An 18,317-nucleotide genomic window follows, 5' to 3' on the forward strand; every position below is an offset into this window, starting at 1 on the left:
TCCCAAAACCTTCAGCTCCACCTTCCCCTCTTTCTCTGCCCCCAATCACTGGCTCTAGCCTTTATTTTACAAATTAAGGTGAGAAGGTTTACAGGAAATCGCCTGAGTGCTGACTCTCTTTGTTCAGAGCCTTTCACAGGAGAATGAAATCAGCATCAAATATAATATTAGCCTCAGGGCTATCAGCAACACTGGCTAGCTGGAGTCAGCAACAGGGAATAAGACCCTGCCTCAAAGAACATGGAAGCTGAAGACCAATACCTGAGGTATTCCCCTGACATCTACACACTCACTGTGGTATGCACATGTGTACACACATCAAAATATACATGGCTGTACTCCTACACACAAGGAAGGAGGGAAGAAAGGAAAGGAGGGAGGGAGGGAAGAAGGGAATGGAGGAGAGAGAGAGAGAGAGATTGCAGACCTTGGTCTACCTGACATAGAAAACTCAGCCTTATGGGGAGGGCAAAGTGGTCCCTAGTGTCAAGCCTTTCCTAGTTGGATTTGACTTGCTAGGTACTACTTTAACCTTTTGAGATGACTCAGGATCCTCTGTCCCTCCCAGGTGACAAATACTGCTAAAACAGTATTCCCAGCTGGGGTGTGTTGCTCACCTGTTTTAAGGGAAGAACTCTAATGGATGTCAGCCTCAAATGAGGCCCCTGAGCAATGGTGATGGAACAAGACAGCAGTCCCCCACTCTGTAAATGTGTGAGATTATAGGACACATGTAGCTCCAAGCATACACATCCCATACGCTAGAGCTAGAACTGTAGCTTGCATGAGTCTCTGGATCCCGTCCCCAGCACCACCAAAGTGCTTGCTCACACACTGGTCAATAGGAGGAGCCTCCCTGTTTCGGTCACAGCCCCAGTGGCTCCAGAACAATAGAAACTGATGTCTCCCGATTCTGGACTTCAGGAAGCTAAAGAAGGAAGCTGCAGCTGGTATCTGGGGATGCTGCTTCCTAGTTCTTAGATTATTTCTTGTTATCATGTCTTCCCAAACTGGAAGGGGTCAGTGAGTTCTCTGGGCTTTCCTCTCTTTTTGAGAAAAGAAAGGTTTTGTTTTAGTTTTTAAGTGTGTGTGTGTGTGTGTGTGTGTGTGTGTGTGTGTGTGTGTGTGTGCAGTACCTGAGGGATCCAAAAGAAAGCATCTGACCAGGCATCCAATCATCTTGAACTGCAGTTACAAGTTGTTTTCTCTTGCCCATTGTGGGTGTTGGGTACCAACTCAAGTCCCCTGCAATATATTTTCTTAACTCCTGAGCCATTTCTCTAGTTTCTGCTCGCTCTCTCTCTCTCTCTCTCTCTCTCTCTCTCTCTTGGTTTTTCAGAGTCTCACCCAGCCCTGGTTGGCCTAAAACAACTTGATATGTAGCCAAAGTTAACTCTGTATTCAGATTCTCCTCCCTCCGCTTCAGGAGGCATACCACAGTGAAAATATGTCTCTTTCTCCCATGTGGTTCCATAGATAGAACTCAGGTTGTCAGGCTTGATGTAAGTACCTCGACCCATGGATCAATCTTGGCAGCTCTCTGGGATCTCTTTTATGAGGCTGTCAGCTCATTTATGAGGATTCTTCTATCATGAGCTGACCTACTATGATAATTAATGTTGATTATCACCTTGACAGGATCCAGAGTCACCATGGAAACAAGCCTTGGGTGTGTCTGTGAGGGAGTTTCAGATTATGTTGCTGGAGGTGCAAAGACTCACCTTAACCATGAGTGCACTATTTCTGGAATCCGGGTCTAATAAAAAGCAGAAAGTAAATTGACCAATGGTATTCATTGATCCCTGCTTCTGTACTTGGGATGCAATGTGATCAGCTGCCTCATGCTTCTGCTGCTGTGTTCTTTAATGAAAGTTAAAGTCTGTCTGCCTCTCTACTCCTCTTTCTCTTCGTCTAACATGTATGCATGACACACATGTGATGACATTCATGTGGAGGTCAGGAAATTGCCTTGTGGGATCAGTTCTTTCCATCTGACTTTATATGGGTTCCAGGGACTGAACTCAGGTCACCTGGCTGATGCAGTTGAGACATGGCATTTTGAAAAGAGGCATTACAGAAGCAGAGATGGAATAGGGAGGTAGAACAGTATTTCAATGACAGGAGGGAGACTGCAAAGAGTAGGAAGTGAAAAAGGACATGACCTTTCAGAGGAACTAGAGCCCAGAGGGCCCCAGGAAGGAAAATGGGAAGGGTATCTCAGAATATGATGGCAAGGCATGTATTGCTCAAAAGAAGGGCTATTAATTAACATGGTGGGGAATACCCCGTCCTTCACCCAGCTGTCCTGTCTGATCTTCCTAGGGAAGGAGATACCCCTTCTCTGCTGATGTGTCTATAGAGCTGGGAAAGTTCCTAGCTGAACACAAAAAACTTACCAAGCCAAGCAGACCTAGATTTAGACCACAGCTCTGCCTCTCCTTCAGGTACCATGAACAAATGGATCATCTAAGTTCTCTAAGTTAGGTTTTCCTGTCTGCAAAATGGAAACTGCTTTGTGATGACTAATATTGTCAACTTGATAGCATCTAGAATCACCTAGAAGACAAGCCCGTAGGTATGTGTATGCCTGTGAGTTTCTAGATTGGGTCAATTGAGGTGAAAAAACACACCCTAAATGTAGGTATCACCATTCCATGGGCTGGGGTTTGGAACTGAATAAAAGGAGGATGTGAGCTGAGCACCATAATTCATCGCTCTCCACTTCCACCCAACAAATGCAATGAGACCAGCTGCCTCCCATACCTGTCTCTATGCCATTCCCGCTCTGGATTGTACCTTCAAAACTGAGAAATGCTTTGTCAGATTGCTTTCATCACAGTCATGAGAAAGAGTGAGTAATTAAGACAGCCATCAAGTCAGGGACAAAAAATGGAGCAGAGACTGAAGGAATGGTCATCTGTGGACCACGTCCACCTTGGGATCCATCCTGCCTGCAGACACCAAACCCCAACACGGTTACTGTTGCCAAGAGGTGCTTGCTGGCAGGAACCTGGTGTGGCTGTTCCCTGGGAGGTTCTGCCAGCATCTGACCAATGGAGAGGTGGATTTTCGCAGCCAACCATCAGACTGAGCTCAGGAACCCTGGTGGCAGAGCTGGCAGAAAGACTGGAGGAGTAGAAGGGGGTTGCAACCCCATAGGAAGAATAATGTTGGCTGGCTGGACCACCCAGTGCTCCCAGGGACTAGACCACCAACCATGGATCCATGGCTCCAGATACATATGTAGCAGAGGAATGCCTTGTCTGACATCAATGGGATGGGAGGCCCTTTGTCCTGTGGAGGTTTGATGCCACAGCGTAGGAGGATGCTGGAATGGTGGGGCAGGAGTGGGTGAGTAGGTGGGGGAGCACCCTCATAGAGGCAAAGTGGAGGGGGAAGAGAGATGAGATGGAGAGCATTGCGGGGGGGTGGTTAACCAGGAAGGAGGATATCATTTGAGATGTAAATGAATGGAATGATTAATAAAAAAGTAATAATAAAAAAATTAAAAATAAAAGACAGCTGTCGTTCAGATCTTCAATGCCCTCCTAACACTGGGGTGTTGAATACTGGATTCCAGCCTATAGTACTATTCAAAGGTTGTAGATGGGCTGGGGAGATAGTTCAGTGTGTAAAGTATTTGTAAGCATGATGGCTGAGTGGCAGCAGTGCTGAGAGACAAAGACAAGCAGATCTCAGGAGCCATGAGAGAACTCCTTCCATCCCATGTAAGTGAATTGTCACTACCGGGTTCCGGGGTTCAAGATCTAGCCTTGACTGGAAACCAGGCTGTCTGCGCATAGCCCATTGCCCCACATATGGTGGTGCCTCCTTCCATTTCCCTAAACTCCTCATCACTAGTAGCCATTATTCTATTCAGTTTCTGTGAAATCAAGTCTTTAGTTTCTACAAACGATCCTGTATCACAAAAATAAGGTAGAGCCCAGCTAATAGTTGTTTGACAGCAAGTCCAACTATCTGAGTTCAGTCTTAAGAATTCATGTAAGGTAGAAGAGAGCAGACTCTCCAAAGCTGTCCTCTACCCTCCACACACATGTCATGGCACAAATGTACACCACCACATCTCCCTCTTTTTACATCCCAGCTCTCTCAAACACACACATAAGTCCACCTATAGAAGAGATGGCTTAGTGGTAAAGAGCACTTGTTGCTCTTATACAGGACCTAAATCCAATCCCTAGCAAGCACATGGTATCTTGCAACTGTCTGTAACTCCAGTACAAAGGGATCCAGTACACTTATGTGCTGTGCATACATATATACAAGCAAAACATTCATATATGTAAGGCAAAAAAAAGAATAAATCTGAGAAAAAAATTAAATAGCAACATAGGCTGTAGCTGTAACTCCATGGTAATTTAAATACCTAATATACATAAGACCCTAGATCAGTCCCAGGTACTGACAAAACAAAATATCATACTCCCCAACAAAAACTCAAGGTAGACCATGTATGAGGAATGACAGCCAAGGTTGTCCCCTGGCCTCCACATACATGTGTAAACATGTGTGATTCCCCACAAATGAACCTGTGTACACAAAATTAAATGTATTAAAAATGATTATTGGACAAGCCTGGTGTTACAGGCTGCAATCCTAATACTAGGAGAGTCATAAGTTCAAGGGCTGCCTGGGCTATAGGATGAGTTCAGCCCCAGTTAGGACAGCTTCAGACCCTGTCTCAAAATGTAAAGACAATTAAAAAGAGGAATGTAGTTTAGTGGTTATGTGATTGACTGGTATATAGGAAGCCCTGGGCTTCACCCCAAGTACTGGTTAAGAAATAAGAAATTAAAAAAAAAAAAAAAAAAAAAAAAGCTAGTGAAAACCAGTCCTTTTACCATAAAAGGAGTTAAGGTGTCAAAAGATGGAGAGCTCCATGGAATACAATGGAGTGTTAATACTGGTTATTAATTTTCACCATGTATAAGAGCATGAGCATGTATATTTGTATATTATGTTACAAACAAATCCTAAACTACATTTAATGTATGTATTAGTTTTCTATTGCTGTGATTAAACACCATGTCCAAGGCAAGAAAGTTATTTGGAGCTTACAGTTTCAGAGTGTCAGAGTCCATGATAGCCTAGAGGAGGCAGCAGGCAGCAGGCAGCAGCTAAGCCTATGTTGCTATCACATCTCGAAGAGTAAGCAGGAAACAGAGGGACCTAACTCTAAACTGCTACAGTCTTTCCAAACCTCTCTTGAAAGCCTTTTGGGGGACTAATATCCAATATATACAAAGAGCTCAAGAAGCTGAACTCCAGAAATTCAAATAGCCCCATTAAAAATAGGGTACAGAGCTAAACAAAGAATTCTTAACCGAGGAATAATGAAGGGCTGAGAAGCACTTGAAAACATGTTCAACATCCTTAATCATCAGGGAAATGCAAATCAAAACAACCCTGAGATTCCACCTCATACCAGTCAGAATGGCTAAGATCAAAAATTCAGGTGACAGCAGATGCTGGCGAGGATGTGGAGAAAGAGGAACACTCTCCATTGCTGGTGGGATTGCAAGCTTGTACAACCACTCTGGAAATCAGTCTGGCGGTTCCTCAGAAAACTGGACATAGTACTACTGGTAGATCCAGCAATACCTCTCCTGGGCATATACCCAGAAGATGTTCCAACCGGTAAAAAGGACACATGCTCCACTATGTTCATAGCAACCTTATTTATAATAGCCAGAAGCTGGAAAGAACCCAGATGTCCCTCAACAGAGGAATGGATATGGAAAATGTGGTACATTTACTCAATGGAGTACTATTCCGCTATTAAAAACAATGGATTTATGAAATTCTTGGGCAAATGGATGTATCTGGAGGATATCATCCTGAGTGAGGTAACCCAATCACAAAAGAAGCCACTTGATATGTACTCACTGATAAGTGGATATTAGCCCAGAAACCTAGAATACCCAAGATACAACTTCCAAAACACAAGAAAATCAAGAAGGAAGACCAACTCATGGATACTTCATTCCTCCCTAGAATAGGGAATAAAATATCCATGGAAGGAGTTGCAGAGACAAGGTTTGGAGCTAAGACGAAAGGATGGACCATCCAGAGACTGCCCCACCCGGGGGTCCATCCCATAATCAGCCACCAAACGAAGACACTATTGCATATGCTAGCAAGATTTTGCTCAAAGGACCCTGATATAGCTGTCTCCTGTGAGGCTTTGCCAGTGCCTGGCAAATACAGAAGTGGATACTCACAGTCATCTATTGGATGGAACACAGGGCCTCTAATGGAGTAGCTAGAGAAAGTACCCAAGAGCTGAAGGGGTCTGCAACCCTATAGGTGGAACAACAATATGAACTAACCAGTAACCCCAGAGCTCATGTCTCTAGCTGCATATGTAGCAGAAGACGGCCTAAATGGCTATCAGCGGGAAGAGAGAACCCTTGGTCTAGCAAACTTTCTATGCCCCAGTACAGGGGAACGCCAGGGCCAAGAAGTGGGAGTGAGTGGGTAGGGGAGCAGGGNGNGGGGGGGGGGAGGGTATAGGGAACTTTTGGGATAGCATTTGAAATGTAAATGAAGAAAATCTCCAATAAAAAGAAAAGAAAAAAAGAAAGAAAGAAAACAAGCTTTTGAAAGCCAGTTGCCATGACTCTCCTCTTCCTACAAGGTCATACCTTCTAACCTTTCCCAACAGTCCCACCAACTGAGGACCAAACATTCAAAACACATGAGCCTGTGAGGGTGGGGGACATTGTCATTCAAACCACCTCTGTGTGTATGTATGTGTGTCTGTGTGTGTGTATGTATTTGTGTGTTTGTGTATATAGGTATGGGTGTATGTGTGTGTGTGTGTATGTGTGAATGTGTGTGTTCAAACATGCATTCACATGTCATAGCATTCATGTACTCAGAGGACAACTTGAAGGAGTCAGTTCTCTTCTTCTGCCATGTGGGCCTGGTATGGTAGTATATACTTACACACTTTTAACTCAGTACTTGGGAGACAGAGACAAGTATATCTCTATCAGTTCCAGGCCAGCAAGGGCTACATGGTGAGACCTCATCTCAAACAAAGACACTGGCCACAGGTCACCAGGATTGGTGGCAATTGCCTTCACCGACTGAGCTATCTTGCTCTGTGTTTTGACTTCATTGGATTTGAGGAGCTTGAGGAGCCTTTAAGGTGTGACTGACAGAGACACTAGGTTCAAGCCTTGGGAGTTGCCACCCATCCTTGTTTCTATCCTCCTGTCTCTGCTTCTTGTCTCCTACTGTAATGTGACTAGTGACAGTCAACACTGGTGGAACTGCCCCTGACCATCTTTTCCTTGATGGACTGTGTCCTAATCCATGAGCTAAAATAAACCCCTTCTTAATATATGTCTTCCAGGTATTTGATCACAATCATGTGAAAGGTTATTAATGTGGCATATGTGTGTATTTATCACCACAAATATTTACATTTGTATGCATAAACATACAAGTGTGTTTATGGTGAGTCTATATGAATGTGTATATGATTCTGTGTATGAGTTTATCTGTGTGTATGTGGGTGGGGTATGAGTGTCTATATTTGAATATGTGGTCCCCAGTTGGTAGAACTATGGGGAAGGATTAAAAGTGTGACCTTGGAGGAGGGGTATTAACCACTCACTGCTCTGGAAGTTTTGAACTAGGTCCTTCTGTTTCCTGGTGTGAGTTCTCAGCTACTGCCTGTCTGTGTGTGTCTTTGTATGAATATATGTATGAGAATGTTTGTGTTCCCGTTTGCTTGATGTTAGGATCTGAAGCCATGATACTCCAATACCAATGAATACCCTAATATCCAGATCTGGGTTTATGAATTCTATTTTCTACTGAGAGGCACCCAACCCTGAGAAAACAGTTAATTCCCAAGGGGAGGGTAAGGGATAAAGCTAGGACATCTCAATGGGTCAGAAGAGGAAACAAATTAGCAAAATCAAAAACAATTAGGGATATGTCAAAAAGTCTCAGGAGCAAACATGATAAGCTTCTACTGGCCAAATCAAAGACAATTTAAGCATTAAGGGAAAAAGAAACATCAGCACAATGGCCAAGTAGAATTCCCCTCTTCCCTAAAAGCAGTTAAAAACCTATTGAGAATTGACAGAATCAACAGTTTCCAAAACCCTGGAAATGATCCAAAAGCTTACAATAATCCAAATAAGCATTAAAAAAAAAAAAAAAAAACTTCAAGCCTCACAAAAAACGCAAGCACCATGGAATTCTAAGCTGCCCCACTCCCAATCTCTCTTCCTCATCTAAGAAGTAGATTCTTGAGAGCTTGTTTTGAGATTCTAGCAGAGGACCAAACACTGGTCCTCCTCTATTCAGGGAAGGTCATTTTCTTCTATCCAACATGCAGCTTTGCGAGGGAGGCACATGGAATTGTAAGGGAGGAAGGGAACACCCGCCTAACCAGTCATATCAGCTGGATCAACCCTGGCGATCAGTGGGGTGAGAGATGACACAGCCAGATCACCCTCACATGCCAGAAGCAGCTTTTTAATTAATTAATTAATTAATTAATTAATTAGACCAAAGTGTCTCGATGTAGCTCAAGCTGGTCTAGAAATCACTGTGTAGATCAGGCTGATCTGGATGGAACTCACAGAGATTCATGTGCTTCTGCCTTCCCAATGCTGAGATTAAAAGGGTGCATCGCCACACACAATGTGTCTACATATTTTAAAAATCTTTATGTGTGTATATGTATATATGATGTGGGAATGTAGATGTGCGTGTACCATGATGTACACATGGAGGTTAGAAAACAACCTTGAGTGTTGGTCCTTGCTGTCCACCTTAAGAACTTTGGTTTGCCACTGTGTGTCCATAGCCAGTTGGCTTTTGAGCTTCAGGGATTCTCCTGTATCCACCTCTGATCTCACTGTGGCAGTACTGGAGCAACAAGTATGTGCTACCACATCTGCCTCAGGTCTTATGCTTGTGTCACAAGATTTTATCCACTAAGCCAACTCTCTAGTCCATAGATCTTAAGTTTTTAATTTTTCATTTTATGTGTATGAATGTTTTGCCAACATGTAAGTGCACCACATGTAGCAATCACCTTGAAGGTTAGAAGGTCGTGACAGATCTCCTGGAACTATGGTTATAGATGGCTGTGAACTGCCATACAGGTGCTGGGAACTGAACATGGGTTTTCCACAAGAGCAGCAAGTACTCTTAACCAACGAGCCATTCTCTCCAGCCTTTTATTTTAAATTATATGTATGCATACATGAGTGTGGTACCCACAGAGGCCAGAAGAGGGCATTGGGTTCTCTAGGGCTGGTGGTTGTAAATTGCCCAACATGGGTACTGGAAGCCAAACTCAGGTTCTCTGAAAGAGCAGCGAGCATTCCTAATAGCTGAGCTGTCATCCCCATTACACATTTTTAATTAATGTGTATTAATTGTACATATCAATAGGGTTCAATTTTCCATATATACATACAGTGTCACTGATAATATCCAGCCTTCTTTATCCCCATTCTCATCTATTCCAGTCTTAATTAGTCACTATTCTATTTTCAATTCATCTTTCTCTTTCCCACTCTCCCGCTCTCTCTCTCTCTCTCTCTCTCTCTCTCTCTCTCTCTCTCTCTCTCTCTCTCTGTGTGTGTGTGTGTGTGTGTGTGTGTGTGTGTGTGTGTCTGAGGTTATTGTTAGGAATCATTCTGTTTCATTCCTCTAACTTACTCATTGATACAGGGTCTCTCAGTCAAACACAGAGCTCAATGATATGGTTAGTTAAGTTATCCAGCTTGACCTGGGGATTTCGTATCTTTCCCTTTCAAGGCTGGAATTACAGGCAGGTTGCCAAGCTTGTTGATGATCTGAGCTCCCGTCTTCATACTTCTGCAGCAAGCTCTTTAACCAGTGAGCCATCTTCCCATGATCTTGAGTCTATTTTCTAGATTTTACATGTCAGAAAGAAGTGTGGCACTTGTCCTTCCATATATGATTAATTTCCCTTAACACAATGTTTCATTACTCCACCTATTTTCTGCTCGTAACAGGATTTTTCACACGCATATGCACACATACACACATGCACACACAGAGAGACAGAGACAGACAGAGAGAGAGAGAGATGCACTCATGCACTATATTTTCTTTGTCCATCCTTCTTTTGATGCATACCTAGGTTGATCCCATGCAATAGCTATCATGAACAGCACCACAATAAATCCTGGTTTGCAAATATGTGTTTGGTACATACCCTTTCTAGTCACAGATTGGAAATGGAAAAACAGAAGCATGGAATATCCTTAGGGGTTCTGAAAAGTTCTGACATATTCTTGGCGGTCTTGGGAATTTTAGGTTTGTGGGTCCCTAAATTCTCATCTCTGGCTGATTTTGAGGCACTGCACCAACAGGGAGTAATGAAGAATTGTGGTGTCAGGTAGAGCCTTAAAGAAGGTATGCCCCAAAAGATATAAAGAGCCCTGGGCAAAGAGAAGGAGACTTTGCCATCATATGTGTTATAGGACTTCTCCTTGGGAGTTGTAAACAAAATTCTTTTTATCCCAGATAGGGCACTAGAGAAATTATTCTACCTAAGGTCAGCTTAGTGAATATTAGGGTTACTTTTTTATTTATTTACTTACTTAATTACTTACTTTACACCCCAATCACAGGCCCCCTCATCTCAGTACCTCACTTCACACGGTCATTCCCCCCGTCGTTCATCCCCTTTACCTCTGACAAGGGGGAGGTCCCCTCTGGGTACCAACCCATTCTGGCACCTCAAGTCAATGCAGGACTTGGCACATCCTCTTCCACTGAATCCAGACAAAGTAGCCCAGTTAGGGGAACATGTCCACAGTCAGGCAACAGAATCAGGGTAAGCCGCCACTCCAGTTGTTGGAGGACTCATATGAAGACCAAGCTGCACATCAGCTACATATATGGAGGTGGGGCACCTAGGTCCACCCCTTGTATGCTCTTTAGTTGGTGGTTCAGTCTCTGGGATCCCCCAAGGGTACAGGTTAGACTTTGTTGGTCTTCTTGTGGACTCCCTATCCCCTCTGGGTTCCTCAGTCCTTCCCCCAACTCTTCCACAAGACTTCCCAAGCTCAGTCTAGCATTTGGCTGTAGATTTTGTGGATCTCTGCATCTATTTCAGTCAGCTGCTGGGTGGAGCCTCTCAGAGGACAGTTATGCTAGGCTCCTGTCTGTGAATCCAGGCTCACAGATACAAACACAGCCCGAGGCTCCAAATTAGTTGAAGGAGGAAGGCAGGCCTGCACTATGTCCCTATTGATATTCTATGGACAGATCCAAATTAGCAGGGGTTGCTACTGTATACATGTATGTCCATGTCACACAGGACACTTGTGAATCCAGGCCAGCAGTGACAAATACAGCTGTCAACAGTGTCTTCACATGATGCATCATTGTAGCAAAGCTTTGACCAATGAAGAGGCATCAAAGTCTCTCAGTCTGTCCTTGTGAATCCACCACCCATGCAGACACAGTGGTTGTTGATTCCTCAATCCACACATAGACTTCCATGGAGATAAGACTGACTGGCACATTCATCAGAGTTGTGTTCACAGTGAATCCAGGTGCACATTCACAGAAGTAAGCCTTAACAGCATCCTCACACACAGCACCATGTAGACCTGGCTGGGATCCACAGTCATCCATTTCCAACTCACAGTTCACACCAGAATATTCTTGAGAACAGACAGGTTTATCTTCCTATCTTGTTGAGGCATACAACTTCATTCATGCAGGGATCAGAAGTGCATTCATCAACTTCCAAGTCAAAATGCCTGCCTTTGTACCCATATACACAGAAACAGGAGTAACTATTGATTCCTTCTTATGACAAGAACTGGAAACAAACTCATTGTGATCTGTCCAAAGTGGGTTGTGTCCTTCTGTAGCAATTAGCAATTCAAATGCCTATAAACACAGCCACAAAACAATCTCCTCTGGAAAATTCTTCAGTTGTGATTCCGTCTTCCTAGAGTTGTGCCAAGTTGTCAAGTGATGCTAACTCTAACAAGGGAAATGAGTGAAGAGTTATTTACAGGACTGTGGGTAACCCAAATGCACATTTATCACTGAAAATCACATCCTTGTATAGATATAACACATGAAAGCAGCGTTCCCAGCTCCAGGCACAATCTCCAGGCAGCTGGCCTCTCAGTGAGTCTCCTCTTCATAGAACTGTTACTGCTTATGCAACCCTTGTGAATCTGGTAAGTTTCAGGAGCTTTCTGAGACTTATGAGTTTTGTTTACATACTGAGTCTTGATGAAGCCCCCTCCAGCAGGAAATGTTGCAATTCAGAGCAAAGTGCTATACAATAGTACTCAAGGAAATACTTGCCCAACCATGAGCTGAGCACTAAGACTTGAGGGGTTCTATTTGGCATGGAATGCAGACTTTACAGAGTTCATTCAGAAAAGACACTAAACAAGAAAGAGTAGCAATATTGTAGCAAAATAGTGGCAGCAATACTCTGAAGAGGAGAGAGCATTTGATTTCCATATTTACTACACTTTATGTTTTGAAATGTCCAGCAAAAATTGACATATGTAAAGCAACAAATATTACTCATATACAGGAAATTTTACATAGCAAATTTCTTTGAGAGGGTCCAGATGTTGGACTTACTAGCTGTCTTAGTCACTGCTATATTGCTGTAAAGAGACACCATGACTGAGGTGTGGTGACACCATGACACAAGCTCAAGGGTGACAAACATGGCTCTGGTAGACTTCCTCTTGGTAAAAACCATTAGATTACATTTCTAAAGTTAGCCACCAAGGTCTGATCCCTTATTTGGCCACATCCCCTTCCTGAGACTGACAACCGGTGTTATTATTAAAGTACTGAAGTCCAGCAATCAGAACCACCACCCCCCCTTTGGCCTACCTAATTAACATTTCCAATTAAAATTAAAGACCTCATCCTAACACAGGTTTCTCTTTTACCTTTATAAACCTCCATTTTTCTGTGGGTCAAGTCTGCCTTCTCTCAATCCAGAGGCATCCCTTTGTCCTAAAGGACAAATTACCCCTTCCACCTTTCCCCTTCCCTGTTCCTTTCCCCTCCTCTCTTGTCCTCTAGCTCCTGTCTTCATCTCTTATTTCCTGCTCTCTGTTCCTCTGGAACAAATAAATCTCCTTTGTGCTGAAAACTTGGTCTTGGGAGTTCTGAGCCAATACTGGTCATTTCAATGACCAAGGTAACCCTTATAAAAGAAAGCATTTAATTATGGGATTGTCTACATTTCAGAAGGTTAAGTCTCTATCATGGCAGAAGCATGAAAGCATGCATAGTGCTGGAGCAGTAACCAAGAGCTACATCCTGATATACAGATGGCAGGCAAAGAGGGACACTGGGCCTGGTGTAGGCCTTTGAAACCTCAAAGTATACCCCCAGTGACACACCTCATCCAATAAGGCCACTCTTTCCAAGTGAGTTACCAGTTGGGATCTAAGCATACGAATACATGAACCTACGGGAGCCATTACCATTCAAAACACCACTCTGACCAACTTTGAATCAGCTATTTTAATGCTAAAGAACTAACAGAAATTGATATCTAGCAATTACGGAAAAGTATAAGGAGACTGTACCATCACAGAGAAATTATCAGCAGAGAGGTGTAATTTTAATTGTCAGTTTGATGCAGTTATTGCTGAAGTAGACTTCTCAGGTGTCTGTGTGTACATTTCCAGAGAAGAGAAGATCCACCTGCAATGTAGGTGGCACCATCCTGTGGAATGAATGAAAAGGAGAGGAGCAAGCCACCTGAAATTCAGCACTCATCTCTCCCTTCTTGCTCTGCATAATCCATCTTACATTCATCACTTAAACTGTTTGTGTATTGTTTCAGTTCAATGAGAAGCTGGCTCTGGAAGCGGTTCTAGTTCAAACTCTCAGTTCAGAATCAAACAGTTTTGTAGCAAGTGTCCTTCAAGGCCCTTTGTCAGAGGATGAGTTTACCCCCTAATTCTGTGATGAAGAGAGGAAAGAACAGAAAACAGCCTGAGTAAAAATTCATTGTCCTTGAGAAGAGCCGGAAGATTTTCAGTTTCAGGAGGTTTCATTTATTAATTGGCAATCTTAGTGCCTGAACTATCAGTGTTCTGTTCAGGAAATTGTCTCCTATGCCAGTGTGTGTCAATGAGTGACTTTGGCATCCATGTGAAGGGTATACTGAGGCAGGCAGCCATTGGAGGTCAGTGCTCAGAGCCACTGACCAGGGTAGATCCAGATACCTACAGGGACTGCAGCCAAGGGAAGTCAGCAACTAGAGATGCAGACTTTTTTCTGAGGGAACAAAGCTTAATTTACTGGAGCTCGGACTCTCTGTGGCCAGTGGGAAAACTATGAACTCTTTTAAGTACTTGAGGCTGTCAAGAAACAGGAGAGAGAGAAAATGCACACACACACACACAGTTGATAGATGGGAGAAGCAATGATTCAGCCACACCACACCATTCTTTATTCTTTCTTCCATAGCTTATATATCCCAGCAAAATCTTTCAAGCAGTATACAACTATAATGTGATTTATTTTAGTTTTCTTCTAGTGAATGATTATGAAAAAAAACCTGTGTTTTCCAGTACCTTTACAAGAAATAACATTAAGTAATAAAAGAAAACAAATTATTCTCAAAAACCCACATACATTCATAACCGAGGAACTTGTTATACATTAACAAAGTGTAAGCAAGCCAAGATAGTTTTTTTTTCAGCCAGTTTCTCTTACTGGCAGGCAGCAATTTGCAGTTACAAAGAAAGAAATAATTATTTTATTATTAATCTTTAAAACGAATCTTGTAAAAATCTTAAAATAATCACAAATCTGAACTTTTATATACAAATCAGTCATATCTTCCTTAAATCCTCAAAATGTGTATCTGCTCATCAGCAATTTTTAATAAATCATATCAGGAAGCTGAGGGGGGGAAATGGGTGTAAGAAATCAGTTATCACCAGTCCAGTCTCAGTGAGAGTCTCACCAGTCAGTGCTGCCATTGTTCTCGTTTCCTGACTATAAAGGGTTTCTAGCTTAACTAATAAGACAGTGCCTTTCTAAACTCCATATTTTCCCCTAAGATTTTTTTACATCAGAGACAGGAGTAAAAACATCTCCACCTAGCTTTACTGACAACTTTATTATGAGGGTGGTGGTCATTGTCGACAATCTACATCTCTAAGTTCTTCTCTAGGGTGATGATAGAATCATGATCTCCTCCAGCCACAATGCCTGAAAGAGACCAAGCATTAATATACTTAATACTGCCCATGGAGGGACTGGGGAAAAACCCCTTAGAGTCTTCATATAATTCTTAGATTAAGAGGGATGTGAGGGCAGGAAGCAGAGAAGAGCTCTACAACAGCATGAAGTCCCCAGGACACACAGTCCTTGGGGCCATGCCACACCGAAACTCACCTATGTGGTTGTGGTAACCCATGGGCTGCATTCCATGGGTTCTAAGTCATTTGTTGTTCCTCTGCATGGCCCTTGGTAAATGTGGTCAAGGCCATTCCCTACTTTCTCTTCTAACAGGTTCAGTGTGTCTGGTTTTATGTTTCAGTCTTTGATCCACTTGGACTTGAGTATTGTGCAGGGTGATAAATGTGGATTTATTTTCATTCTTCTGCAGACCAATGTAATATTAGACCAGCACCATTTGTTAAAGATGCTTTCTTTATTCAATTATGCATTTCTGTCTTCATTATCAAAAATTAGGTGTCCATGGGTATATGGATTTATGTCTGTGTCTTCAGTTTGATGCCATTGATCAACCTGTCTGTTTCATGCCAATACCACACAGGATTTTATTACTATAGCTTGGTAATTCAGTTTAAAGTCAGGGATGGTGATACCAGAAGGTTTTATATTATGCAAGATTGTTTTAGCTATCCTGGAGTTTTTGTTTTTCCATATGAAATTAAGTATTTTCCTTTCAAGGTCTGTGAAGAATTGTGTTAGAATTTTGATGGGCATTGTGTTGAAGCTGTAGAATGCTTTTGGTAGAATGACAATTTTTACTATGTTAATTCTACCAATCCATTGATAGAAAGCATGGGAGACCTTTCTATCTTCTAATATTTTTCATAATTTCCTTCTCCAAAGACTTGAATTTTTTCATAAAAGTCTTTAAATTGCTTAGTTATGGTTGCCCCAAAAATTTTTATATTGTTTGCAGGTATTGTAAAGGTTGTTGTTTCTGTGATTTTTTTTTCTCATTTTTGTTTGGCATTTGTATGTAGATGGGCTACTGATATTTTCTAGTTAATCTTGTATCTAGCCATATCATTGAAAGTGTTTATCAGTTGTAAGAGTTCCCTGGTAGAATTTTGGGGGTGACTTATTTATAATATCATATCAACTGTAAGTAGCAATCCTTCAGTATTTTCATTCTTTCCTTTCCAATCTATATCCCCTTGATTTCCTTCAGCTGTCTTATTGCTCTAGCTAGAACTTCAAGTACTATATGGAACAGATATGGAGAGAGTGGACAGCCTTGTCATGTCCCTGATTTTAGTGAAGTTGCTTTGAGTTTCTCTCTATTTCACTTGATGTTGTTTATATATTTGCTATAAATTGCCTTTATTATATTTAGATATGTCCCTCGAATCCTTATTCTCTCCAAGACTTTTATCATAAAGGGGTGTTTTCTTTTTCTTGATGATTGATGTGGAAGGGCCCAGCCCGCTGTGGGTGGAGATGGCCCACAGGTTTATAAGAAAAGGCAAGATGAGCAAGCCATGAACGCAAGCTAGTAAGCAGTACTTCTTCACAGTTTCTGCTGCAGTTTCTGCTTCAGGCTCCTGTTAGTTCCTGCCCTATTTCCCTGGATAATAGACTACAAGCTATAAACTGGAATAAACTATTTCTTCCCCAAGTTGTCTTGAACCATGGTGCTTTATCACAGCAAATATCAAAACATTATGAATTTTGCAGGCAAATGGGTGGAACTAGAAAATATCATCCTGAATGAAGTAACTCAGACCCAAAAGGACATGAATGGTATGTACTCACTAATAAGTGGATATTAACCAAAAAGTACAGAATACCTAGGACACAACCCACAGGACTCAAGAAGGTTAACAAACTGAAGGACCCAAGTAAGGACGCCTCAATCCCACTTGGGAGGGAGAAGAAAGCAGTCCTGGGGGCAGAGGGAGAGAGGGACCTGGGTGGGAGAAGGGTCAGGAAGGGGAAGAGGGAACATGATCAGGTATGGGGGGAGGGAAACAGGACTGAAGAAGTGCTGAGGGCCAGCAGAAAGAATGGAAACAGGCAACCTTGGGAGGAAGGAGGTGGGAGTACCCTCTAGAATGTACCAGAGACTTGGGAGGTGAGAGACTCTCAGGACTCGAAGGGAGAGATCTTGCATGAAGTGCTCTTCAGTGGGAAGGGGGAACTTGTAGAGTGCACCTCCAGTGGAGGGACAAGATATCAAGTGGAGGGATAGGATTGTCATCCCACAGTCAAAAGCTCTGACCCAGAATTGTTCCTGTCTGAAGGAACTACAGGGACAAAAATGGAGAAGAGCATGAGAGAAAGAAGGTCCAGTGACAGGCAGAAATTGGGATCCAGGTCAAGGGGAGGCCTGGCACCCTGACATTGTTACTGATGCTGTGGTGTGTTTGCAGACAGGAGCCTAGCATGGCTGCCCTCTGCAAGGCCCAACAAGCAGCTGGAAGAGTCAGATGCAGGTACTAGCATCCAACCAGTGGATGGAAGCCTGGGACTCCTATGGTTGAATTAGGGTAAAGCTGGAAGAAGCTGTGGAAGAGGGCAGCCCCATGGGAAGACCAGCAGTCTCAACTGACCTGGACCCTCAAGAGCTCTCAAACACTGAGCCACCAACCAAGCAGCATATACCAGCTGATATGAGGCCCCCAACACATATACAGCAGAGGACTGATTGGTCTGGCCTCAGTGAGAGAAAGTGCACCTAACCCTTGAGAGACTTGAGACCTCAGGGACTGGGATGCCTTGTGGGATGTGGGTGTGGGTGAGGACATCCTCTTGGAGATGGAGGAGGGTGGAAAGAGATATGTGATGGTGTCTTAGTCAGGGTTTCTATTCCTGCACAAACATCATGACCAAGAAGCAAGTTGGGAAGGAAAGGTTTTATTTGGCTTACACTTACATACTGCTGTTCATCACCAAAGGAAGTCAGGACTGGAACTCAGACAGGTCAGGGAGCAGGAGCTGATACAGAGGCCATGGAGGGATGTTCTTTACTGGCTTGCCTCCCCTGGCTTGCTCAGCCTACTCTCTTATAGAACCCAAGACTACCAGCCCAGGGATGG

General features: G+C 43.0%; 1 protein-coding gene across 1 annotated transcript in view; it reads right to left on the minus strand.

Moving 5' to 3' along the window:
* The window catches only part of LOC110300070 (CD209 antigen-like), a 22,433-nt gene extending 6,973 nt beyond the window's left edge, over positions 1-15,460 (minus strand). Inside the window, exon 1 of the mRNA XM_021170115.2 lies at positions 15,439-15,460. Coding sequence (XP_021025774.1) covers positions 15,439-15,460 — 22 coding nt within the window. The remainder of the gene's footprint in view (positions 1-15,438) is intronic.
* Positions 15,461-18,317: the final 2,857 nt, after the last annotated feature.

The sequence above is a fragment of the Mus caroli genome, chromosome 8, assembly GCF_900094665.2.
Source record: "Mus caroli chromosome 8, CAROLI_EIJ_v1.1, whole genome shotgun sequence".
NCBI lineage: Eukaryota > Metazoa > Chordata > Mammalia > Rodentia > Muridae > Mus > Mus caroli.